Source organism: Rutilus rutilus, assembly GCF_951802725.1.
Source record: "Rutilus rutilus genome assembly, chromosome: 13".
In the NCBI taxonomy this organism is placed as follows: Eukaryota; Metazoa; Chordata; class Actinopteri; order Cypriniformes; family Leuciscidae; genus Rutilus; species Rutilus rutilus.
Window position 1 is genome coordinate 690,001 of NC_140218.1, and position 12,500 is coordinate 702,500.

The 12,500-nt window shown below is 45.4% G+C and overlaps 1 protein-coding gene across 1 annotated transcript in view; it reads right to left on the reverse strand.

Annotated features, from left to right (window-relative positions):
* Positions 1 to 12,500, reverse strand: part of tec (tec protein tyrosine kinase) — a 34,515-nt gene that overhangs the window by 4,104 nt on the left and 17,911 nt on the right. The window contains exons 12-16 of the mRNA XM_084428428.1: positions 9,675 to 9,846; positions 9,191 to 9,407; positions 4,140 to 4,204; positions 1,397 to 1,515; positions 470 to 627 (exon numbers count right to left, since the gene is read on the reverse strand). Coding sequence (XP_084284554.1) covers positions 470 to 627; positions 1,397 to 1,515; positions 4,140 to 4,204; positions 9,191 to 9,407; positions 9,675 to 9,846 — 731 coding nt within the window. The remainder of the gene's footprint in view (positions 1 to 469; positions 628 to 1,396; positions 1,516 to 4,139; positions 4,205 to 9,190; positions 9,408 to 9,674; positions 9,847 to 12,500) is intronic.

A 12,500-nucleotide genomic window follows, 5' to 3' on the forward strand; every position in this document is an offset into this window, starting at 1 on the left:
CGAGGATAACACGGTGTAGGCAACACCGATTTTTGTCGTTGTTCTCTGTATTGACAGCACTCCAAATGTACAAAAAAATGAGAAAAAACTAATGATCTTTACAACGGAAGTGAATCAATCAAAACTAACTTTATCTGGACAATAACTTTATTCTAGATCTGCTGTAAAGCCTAATCTCTGTTACTGTAATCTCCTGTTATCACTGTAAAGCTGCTGTGAAACATCTATATTGTTAAAGCGCTGTATAAATGAAGGAGACTTGCATCAATTTACACTACAAAAGCGCGTTTCATGAATGAGGCTCGAGAGAAGCACACACACACACACACACACACACACACACACACACACACACAGTGCCTAGCGACACACACACACACACACACACAGTGCCGAGCGACACACACACACACACACACACACACACACAGTGCCTAGCGACACACACACACACACACACAGATGTTACCTCCATCCAGCACGTCTGCATTATACTGTAGATGTGAGCTGACGCTCTCTTGGGCCGATAGAGCCGGTGTCCCTGAGTGACCATCATCACCACCTCGTGGTTCTGATTATGTTCGTACGGCATCTTCCCCTCTGTAAACACTTCCCACATTAACACACCTGTGGAAAACAAGCACAACAACAGCAGCGTTAGCCATCACAGCGCTCGATTCCCCCTCACACACACTTCATCAGGGCTGGGCATCGAGATCCACACTCTTTACACACCGACCGAATCGCCTCGATACCATCGAGTGTCAGAAGATCTCTTGTTGTCCGGTTCCAAATCTCGATACCTAAGGGGTTAATCTCACCAATCTGCATGCGACGTGATTGGCTGTAGCGAGGCTTCAAGGAAACATTTCATAGAATTGGCATAGAAAAGAGTATCGTTCAGGAACCGGTATCAAAGTCAAGGTATCGGTATCGAAAACGTCTGAACGAGACCCAGCCCTACACTTCATATTAGTAACAGTGATCTGACTGAAACATCAAAGCATGAAGTGATTATTGTCTTCTGTAGAGCTGCTTAGAGAGGAAATTGAATTCCTTTCATAATTGATGAACTTTTCAACATTAACACTCTTATTGAACTGAATTGAATCTAATTGAACGGAATTATTTTTTTCATTATTGATGAACTTTTAATGAACTATTGATGCAACATTGACAGTTATTTAATTGAATTGAATTTGTTTCATTATTGATGAACTTTTCAACATTGATACTCTCATTAAACTGAATTGAATCAAATATGAACTGAATTGAATTTGTTTCAGAATTGATGTTTTCATCATTGATTCTGTTTACTGTGCAGCTGCTTTGAAACGATCTGTATGAAGCGCTGTAGAAATCAGTAAAGCTGTGAACAGGAGATCTAGACACTGACCGAAGGACCAGACGTCAGATTTGCTGCTGTATTTGCAGAAGTTGAAGACTTCAGGAGGAGACCATTTGACTGGGAACTTCGCTCCGGACGAACTCCAGTACTGATCGTCCAGAACGTACCTGAAGGAGAACAGAAATATCTGGAGAACATCGAAATATCTGGAGAACAGAAACATCTGGAAACATAGAAACATCTGGAGAACAGAAACATCTGGAGAACATCGAAATATCTGGAGAACAGAAACATCTGGAAACAGAAACATCTGGAGAACAGAAACATCTGGAGAACAGAAACATCTGGAGAACATCGAAATATCTGGAGAACAGAAACATCTGGAGAACAGAAACATCTGGAAACATAGAAACATCTGGAGAACAGAAACATCTGGAGAACATCGAAACATCTGGAGAACATCGAAACATCTGGAGAACAGAAACATCTGGAAACATAGAAACATCTGGAGAACAGAAACATCTGGAAACATAGAAACATCTTGGAGAACAGAAACATCTGGAAACATAGAAACATCTGGAGAACAGAAACATCTGGAAACATAGAAACAAATGGAGAACAGAAACATCTGGAAACATAGAAACATCTGGAGAACAGAAACATCTGGAGAACATCGAAACATCATTCAGATGTGCTCAGTTCCACAGATTGACCCTTGACCTGTTCTTCAGTGGCTCCTTCAGGGAAGGTTTGAACTGAAGCACGTTTGTGAGTGGTTTAGAGAAGCGAGCGTTTGTTCGTGGAAACCTTCGAAATCTTGTGCATTTGGATATATTTAGGCATTATCATGGCTGATCTGTGGATTGTTACGCCAAAAAATGTCTCTGTATTTTCGTATTTCTCATTAATTTCCTATGGTGGACATTTTGACCAAGAAGTGTGTCAAGTGTGAATATTTTTTAATCATTTAGTCATTTCTAATCATATCCACAGTTTTTGTTTGTGTTTATATAACCAGTGGCACAAAAGTCTCAAAGTAAAAATGTTTAAAGGGCACCTATTATGACTCTTATCACAAGATGTAAAATAAGTCTCTGATGTCCCCAGAGTATGTATGTGAAGTTTTAGCTCAAAATACCCAACAGATCATTTTTTACAGCATGTTTAAATTGTCATTTTTTGGAGCTCAGAAAAACATGCTGTTTTAGTGTGTATCCCTTTAAATGCAAATGAGCTGCTGCTGCCGGCCCAGGGGGCGGAGCCTCACGAGCTCGCGCTCAGAGCCAGGACAATCTCATCTGATGATATCAGAACAGAAACTCTGAGTTGCGGTGTTCATTTCGACTCGGAGTCGGACAATAATGCCCACAGAGCCAGAGAATATATGCTGTATGGAGATAGAACAGGTATAGTTTAGTTTAATTATGGTTATAACTTATTTGTCATCTGCTTTTATCCACTATTAATACAAGCCTGCTGTAGCAAACCCTGTCCGAATGATGACCAAAATATACTGACGAGTTCAGTGAAGTTAATTGTACATCACACAAAACATGAGCGTTAGTTTTACTCCAGAGAATCACAGTAAGAGCTGAATAAACACAGTATAAGAAGTGAGCATTAAAGTCTTATCCATAAACTCTCTCTCTCTCCCTTTCATTATCATCAACATACACAGCGAAGTACACAAAACACTCGTTACAACTAACAGTAAACAAATATATACACACCTTTTCAGTGGGTGCTAAATAAACTGGTAAACCTTATATCCGTAAAATGACTGGATGAGCTGTGATAAAGTGTGCGCTCTCACTTTAATTTCTGCCGTGGTCAGTAACGTTAGTCCTGTCGCTCTGGAGACCGTAAGCTGGATCACAAACAGTAGCTTACAGATCCATCCTCGAGTAACAACGAGAGTAAATGAAGACTGCTATGTTCATTCTTACATCCAACAACAACACACCTCAATCGCTTAGGAGACATTCTTGTCTACAGCTGCTCAAGCGTTGAACAATGGCGGACTCTGTGTCCAGCTCACTCAGGACGGGTCTATGCTCAAACTGAAGTGTCAATCAACAGTCGTGGGAGGGGCCTGTGCAAAGTGACGTCACATTGCCCCGAATCTGAGAACAGCTCGTTCTGAGACAGTGCTTATGATTTATGGGGATTATAAAAAAAGCACTGGGTGGATTTTTATCGTTATAGGGTGGTTGTGTACACACACTGCCAACACACATTTATGTTCAAACACCATGTAAAAGTGAAAGGTGCCCTTTAAAGTCTCCCTGTAGTCAATAATCTTATCCCTTAAAACTCATCTTTGATCACCAAAATGACATATTAAAATGTTTTTCCTTGAAAATAAATGTCTTCATGACTTAAATTCTTGAATATAACTCGACACCCTTGCCTCATTTAGTATGCGCGGTTCTATGAATATGCAAATGAGCCCCGCCTCCACTCACTCACTCAGCTCAGAGATCCACTGGTTGACGATCACACGTTGATCTGATTGGTTACAAGGTAGTTTGTGACGTCAGAAACACCAGCGATTTCAAAGCGTGTGTTTGAGACTGTCTTTGGTTCACTGCAGTTTTAAGGAGGAAATACTCAGCAATGGTGTCGACTTATGAACTTACACATGCTTTGTCTTAAAGCAGATTAAAAACACCACATAGACACATAAACAACATTAAACGCTGGATCTTCTCCACAGGGCGACTTTAACAATTCTATATGTATTATTTTTCAGTCTAAATGATTGAAGGTCTGTGATTCTATGGTCTGTTACCTGGTCATCCCGAAGTCCGAGACCTTCACCACCAGTGAGCTGTTAACCAGACAGTTCCTGGCCGCCTGACACACACACACACACACACACACACACACACAAACGTCAAAGAGACAGTCAAGCATTTATAATGTTACACAAGATTCTACCTCAAATAAATGCTGCTCTTTTGAACTCTATTCATCAAAGAATCCTCTGAAACTGTTTTCAACACTGATAATAATCATAAATGTTTCTTGAGCATCAAATCATCATATTAGAGTGATTTCTGGAGGATCATGTGACACTGAAGACTGGAGTAATGATGCTGAACATTCAGCTTTGATCACAGGAATAAATTACACTTTACTATATATTCACATAGAGAACAGCTGATTTACATTATAATAATATTTCACAATATTCCTGTTTTTTATGGATGCTTGTTTTCGCCACGGAATAAAAAATTGCCTAATGATATAATACAAAATTATATATATTTTTTAACACAGCTCTGTGGAATGCTTGATTCTGATTGGTCAATCGCTCCATCCAGTGGTTTATTATTCCCAGATAACAACAGAACACAGAAACACTGGCTCATCCGGGTCACTGAAGTCAGCAGCACTACACACTCGCTATACACTCGCTATACACTCGCTACACACTCGCTATACACTCGCTATACCCTCGCTATACACTCTTTATACACTCGCTACACGCTCGCTATACACTCGCTATACACTCGCTACACACTTGCTACACACTCGCTACACACTCATTATACACTCGCTACACACTCGCTACACGCTCGCTATACACTCGCTATACCCTCGCTATACACTCTTTATACACTCGCTACACGCTCGCTATACACTCGCTATACACTCGCTATACCCTCGCTATACACTCGCTACACACTCGCTATACCCTCGCTATACACTCGCAACACACTCATTATACACTCGCTATACACTCGCTACACACTCGCTATACACTCGCTACACACTCGCTACACACTCATTATACACTCGCTATACACTCGCTATACACTCGCTACACACTCATTATACACTCGCTATACACTCGCTATACCCTCGCTATACACTCGCTATACCCTCGCTATACACTCGCTACACACTCATTATACACTCGCTACACACTCGCTACACGCTCGCTATACACTCGCTACACGCTCGCTATACACTCGCTATACACTCGCTATACACTCTTTATACACTCGCTACACGCTCGCTACACACTCGCTATACACTCGCTACACACTTGCTACACACTCGCTATACCCTCGCTATACACTCGCAACACACTCATTATACACTCGCTATACACTCGCTACACACTCGCTATACACTCGCTATACCCTCGCTATACACTCGCTACACACTCGCTATACCCTCGCTATACACTCGCAACACACTCATTATACACTCGCTATACACTCGCTACACACTCGCTATACACTCGCTACACACTCGCTACACACTCATTATACACTCGCTATACACTCGCTACACACTCATTATACACTCGCTATACACTCGCTATACCCTCGCTATACACTCGCTATACCCTCGCTATACACTCGCTACACACTCGCTACACACTCATTATACACTCGCTACACACTCGCTACACGCTCGCTATACACTCGCTACACGCTCGCTATACACTCGCTATACACTCGCTATACACTCTTTATACACTCGCTACACGCTCGCTATACACTCGCTATACACTCGCTACACACTTGCTACACACTCGCTACACACTCATTATACACTCGCTACACACTCGCTACACGCTCGCTATACACTCGCTATACCCTCGCTATACACTCGCTATACACTCGCTATACACTCTTTATACACTCGCTACACGCTCGCTATACACTCGCTATACCCTCGCTATACACTCGCTACACACTCGCTATACACTCGCTATACCCTCGCTATACACTCGCTATACCCTCGCTATACACTCGCTACACACTCGCAACACACTCATTATACACTCGCTATACACTCGCTACACACTCGCTACACACTCATTATACACTCGCTACACACTCGCTACACACTCATTATACACTCGCTACACACTCGCTACACACTCATACACTCGCTACACGCTCGCTATACACTCGCTATACACTCGCTACACACTCGCTACACACTCGCTATACACTCGCTACACACTTGCTACACACTCGCTACACACTCATTATACACTCGCTACACACTCGCTACACGCTCGCTATACACTCGCTATACCCTCGCTATACACTCGCTATACACTCGCTATACACTCTTTATACACTCGCTACACGCTCGCTATACACTCGCTATACACTCGCTACACACTTGCTACACACTCGCTACACACTCATTATACACTCGCTACACACTCGCTACACGCTCGCTATACACTCGCTATACCCTCGCTATACACTCGCTACACACTCGCTACACACTCATTATACACTCGCTATACACTCGCTATACCCTCGCTATACACTCGCTATACCCTCGCTATACACTCGCTACACACTCGCTACACACTCATTATACACTCGCTACACACTCGCTACACGCTCGCTATACACTCGCTATACACTCGCTATACACTCTTTATACACTCGCTACACGCTCGCTATACACTCGCTATACACTCGCTACACACTTGCTACACACTCGCTACACACTCATTATACACTCGCTACACACTCGCTACACGCTCGCTATACACTCGCTATACCCTCGCTATACACTCGCTATACACTCTTTATACACTCGCTACACGCTCGCTATACACTCGCTATACACTCGCTACACACTTGCTACACACTCGCTACACACTCATTATACACTCGCTACACACTCGCTACACGCTCGCTATACACTCGCTATACCCTCGCTATACACTCGCTACACACTCGCTATACACTCGCTATACCCTCGCTATACACTCGCTATACCCTCGCTATACACTCGCTACACACTCGCAACACACTCATTATACACTCGCTATACACTCGCTACACACTCGCTACACACTCATTATACACTCGCTACACACTCGCTACACACTCATTATACACTCGCTACACACTCGCTACACACTCATTATACACTCGCTACACGCTCGCTATACACTCGCTATACACTCGCTACACACTCGCTACACACTCATTATACACTCGATACACACTCGCTACACACTTGCTACACACACAATTCCTGCTTTACACTCAAATTGCAGTTCTAAAACACACTTTCTTCAAAACACTACACACAATTCTCTGCTTTTGGCACAATTTTCATGCAGAAAATCTCTTGTTTTCACAAGGAACACACTGCCATTCAGATATGCACACTGACTCATCACATGGGCAAACACCCGTCACACAGTTTTACAATTAGCAATCAGAGCTTTAGCATTAAAGGGCCACAGGTGAGCTCTTCAACAGGTGAGCTCTTCAATGGAGCAATGGATGCCAACACTGGATTTTTATTTTTTATTACTGTAACTGTATACAGTAAATTCTTCTGTTGTTTTGTATGTAGACCACTGTATGCACAACTTTGTGTTGGTTGGGATGTACACTGTGTACATTGTTTTTGTGGGAAAAATAAAATATATTTGTTATCGTGTATTTGTGTGTTCTGAGTATAAAAACAATATTCTCAAATATTTTACAACACACTTATGTATGTACTGTCTGTAGTAAGTGTAACACTGAACAAAAAAAAAGGCCTAAGTCATTATGATGAATGGAGAAGGAGTGTTTTACATTCATCATAGTGTTTTACATTGAGCACATCAGTGTTCAACTGGTTCTTATAAATGTCTATTCATATGATGGTTTGTGTGTGTCATTTGAAAACAAAATACCATTTTGAGAAGAAATAACATTGTTTTGAATGTAAAGTTTCATTTTGCAGGAGAATTGAGGGGTTTTGCCCATTGTGTGTGTGTTTTTGGATTTGTGTGTAGAGTTCTGAGAATATGAGGCATGCTTTCAGAAAATGTGTGTAAACAATCGAGAAAAATTGTAATTATGCCATCCAGTATCGTGGACTCGCTCTCTCTTGTTTCATACAAACGCAGCGGCGGCCATTTTGTGAGTATTGTTTTGTTCACTGTTAGATTGTAAGGTACAAACAGGTACGATTTTAAAACCGTTTAATCTGAAATCAAGATCTCTTATCCCCATAATTATGTTTGTGGTGAAAGGCTGTGTAAGTGTTATGACTGTATACTGTATCTCTTATGTCCGTCTAGTTTGATCTCGCCGCTGAAACTGCTCTCTCCGCGGAAGCTTTGCGTTTAAAGAGCTGATCAAATATTTCAACTCAATAATATCGTGTCTAATTATGTATTGATGTGCAAGTATCCGTGTAATAAGCGGGATAATGTACATCCAGTCGGTGGGAATCTCAGAATAAACACCCTTCAGGTGTGTGTGTGTGTGTGTGTGTGTGTGTGTGAGTGATCTCAGAAAAAAAAAAACTTTAAGTGTGTGTGATCTCAGAATAAACCCCCTTCAGGGGTGGGTGTGTGTGTGTGTGTGTGTAAATGGTCTCAAAATAAACTCCCTACAGGTTTGCGTGTGTGTGTGTGTGTGTGTGTGTGTGTGTGTATGTGAGTGATCTCAGAAAAAAACAAATTTCAAGTGTGTGTGATCTCAAAATAAACCCCCTTCAGGTTTGTGTGTGTGAGTATGTAAATTATCTCAAAATAAACTCCCTACGGGTGTGTGTGTGTGTGTGTGAGAGAGAGAGTGTGTTATCTCAGAATAAACCCCTTCAGGCTGATGAAGACCTGATCACCCTGTCGGCTGGATGTACATTATCACTTACATATATAACAATTTATCTCAGAAAATAAAATCGTTATCTGTGAGATAAAAAAAGTCACAATTACCTTTTTAATATTTTTATTCTATGGCGGAAACATTCTGAAACGCTGCTTTGAAACAGTGTGTGATGTGAAAGGCACTTGAATTGTCTCCAGCTGTGCGTGTGTGTGTGTGTGTGTGTGTGTGTTCGCACCAGGTCTCGGTGGATGAACCCGTTCTGCTCCAGATGCTGCATGCCCAGGCTCACGTCGTGGCAGATTCCCAGCAGCTCCAGCGCTCCCAGTGCTCCTCTCCGCTGGCGCAGGTAGTTGAGCAGGCAGCCCAGCTCCATGAACTCCGTCACCAGGTAGATCGGCTTCTGCTGGGTACACACGCCGTACAGCTGCACCAGGTTACGGTGGGACAGATTCCTGCGGGAACACACACACGTGAGCCAAACACTCGGAGCTGCACTGCAAACATTATTTTCTTACTTAGTATTCTTATATGTATGTATATATATATATATAGTATATCTTATGTCATTTTACTACTTTAGTAAATGCATCTTGATGTAAGAATTTTTAGATATTTGGACTGGAAACAAGACAAAAATACTGAGTAAGAAAAGCATTTTTTGACTCTCATGGTGTGTGTTCGTGTGTGTGTGTGTGTGTGTGTGTGTGTGTGACTCCTACATCATGATCTTGGCTTCCTCTATGAAGTCATCTTCACTCATGGCTCCTTCCCTGACGGTTTTAATGGCCACTTTATGCTGCGCCCTCCACTTTCCCAGTCGCACCACTCCAAACTGGCCACAGCCCAGCTCCTTCATGAAGGTCAGCTCCGACGGGTTGATCTCCCATTTATCTGCACATCAAACATCCAGTCGGCTTTATTTCTATAGTGGCCTCAACAGGAAAATTACAGAATTAATGATGCAAAATTCTGCTATGAAGTTCATCATCATGCGCGAGGTTCCTCAGGAGATCAGACGTGTGGTGTGACCCCTGACCTCTGACCCATACGTGACGTGACATATGTGATTGTTTCGCCACAGCAGGGATTCCCACTACATTTTTTTCAGTCGAAAACATTGCCCTAACATATTTCAATAATTTAATAACACCTTTACATGTTCACGGTTCTTAAAAGTTAGTTAGGAGGGGGAGGGGATGGGATGAGGAGGGGGGAGGGGGAGGGGACGGGGATGGGATGAGGAGGAGGGAGAGGGAGGGGACGGGATGAGGAGGAGGGAGGGGGAGGGGACGGGATGAGGAGGAGGGAGGGGGAGGGGACGGGGATGGGATGAGGAGGAGGGAGAGGGAGGGGACGGGATGAGGAGGAGGGAGGGGGAGGGGACGGGATGAGGAGGAGGGAGGGGGAGGGGACGGGATGAGGAGGGGGGAGGGGGAGGGGACGGGGATGGGATGAGGAGGAGGGAGAGGGAGGGGACGGGATGAGGAGGAGGGAGGGGGAGGGGACGGGATGAGGAGGGGGGAGGGGGAGGGGACGGGATGAGGAGGAGGGAGGGGGAGGGGACGGGATGAGGAGGGGGGAGGGGGAGGGGACGGGGATGGGATGAGGAGGAGGGAGGGGGAGGGGACGGGATGAGGAGGTGGGAGGGGGAGGGGACGGGATGAGGAGGGGGGAGGGGGAGGGGACGGGATGAGGAGGAGGGAGGGGGAGGGGACGGGGATGGGATGAGGGAGGGGACGGGATGAGGAGGGGGGAGGGGGAGGGGACGGGATGAGGAGGAGGGAGGGGACGGGATGAGGAGGGGGGAGAGGGAGGGGACGGGATGAGGAGGGGGGAGGGGGAGGGGACGGGATGAGGAGGGGGGAGGGGGAGGGGACGGGATGAGGAGGAGGGAGAGGGAGGGGACGGGATGAGGAGGAGGGAGGGTCGAGCTAGCCTCCGTTTTGTTTGACAATACTTTGAAAGTCAACAAGAAGTGACGTCACCCAACATCGCTTAGAGCAGCTTTAAAGTGTATGAAATGTGCTATATAAATAAACTCCCCCCCCTTACAGGATGTGTTTCTGTTCCCCGCAGTAAGACTACCACCGTCAGGACACTGGCACACTCTCACCCTCTTGATGCCCATAACACGGCACAGCGAATTAGGGATCGCTTTCACTGGCCAGGACTGAACGGCGAGGTAAAAAGGTGTGCCAGCGTACTTCTCCCCAGCGACAGCCCTGGAGTCCTCTCATCCCGTTGCCCATCATCGAGGTACGCTTCGAGCGCATCGGGACGGATCTGGTGGGGGCGCTGCCGAAATCGGCCCGGGGTCATGAACATATCCTGGTTATTGTCGATTATGCCACCCGTTATCCTGAGGCCATCCCCCTATGAAAGGCAACGTCAAAAGCCTTCAGTCGTGAGCTCTTCCTCCTTGCCAGCCAGGTCGGCATCTCAAAGGAGATTCTACCGGACCAGGGCACTCCGATGGCGGACCTCTGCAAGCTGCCGTGTGTGAACCGTCTCCGCACCTCGGTCTGCCACCCCAGAAGACGGGCTGGTGGAACACTCAACCAAACGCTGAAGAGGATCCTGTGCCGGGTGGCAGCCGAGGATGGGCGCGACTGGGACCTAATGCTGCCCCACGTGCTCTTTGGCGTCCGAGAAGTTCCTCAGGCCAGCACCGGCTTTCCACCCTTCGAGCTGCTGTCTGCCTCTGCTCACGAGAGGCCCGGGAACAGCCGTCCCCACATCGCTCCGTCATGCATGTCGAAGAAATGAGGGCCCGCATCAAAAAGGTTATGCGCGTGTTAAAGGAACACTTGCAGCACGCCCAGCAGCAAGAGTATAATAGAACTAGGGTTGTCAAAAGTACCGACTTCGGTACCAAGTCGGTACTGAAATTTAAAAAATGTGACACTGAGCTCTGTTGAGCAGAATCATAAACACCTCTGATTGGCCGTTCTGCTCACGAGCTCATCGGATATGTCTGTGATTGGCTACAATGATCAACGCACGGGAGCGTTTGAAAGTGTTTTGAAAGCAGGAGCGTTTGAAAGCACAAGCATGCGTCTCTCTGCGCCAGCGGACCGGTCCTGCTTTCAAACGCTCGCGTGTGTGTCTGTGTAAGCGCTCGCGTGTGTGTCTGTGTAAGCGCTCGCGTGTGTGTCTGTGTAAGCGCTCGCGTGTGTGTCTGTGTAAGCGCTCGCGTGTGTGTCTGTGTAAGCGCTCGCGTGTGTGTCTGTGTAAGCGCTCGCGTGTGTGTCTGTGTAAGCGCTCGCTGAAGAGCGTCACTGATGTATATTTACTACATGTTTTTGAAGCGCTGATCATTGTAGCCAATCACAGACATATCTGATGAGCGCGTGAGTACAATGGCCATTCCGAGGTGTTTACGTTTCTGCTCAACAGCGCTCAAAGCTTCACATTTTTTAAATTTCAGAATTGACTTGGTACCGAAGTCGGTACTTTTGACAACACTACACAGAACGGCACAGGTCTGTCAGTTCCAGCCCGGAGACTGAGTCCTTTTGTTCATTCCATGGGCCACATCGAAGCTC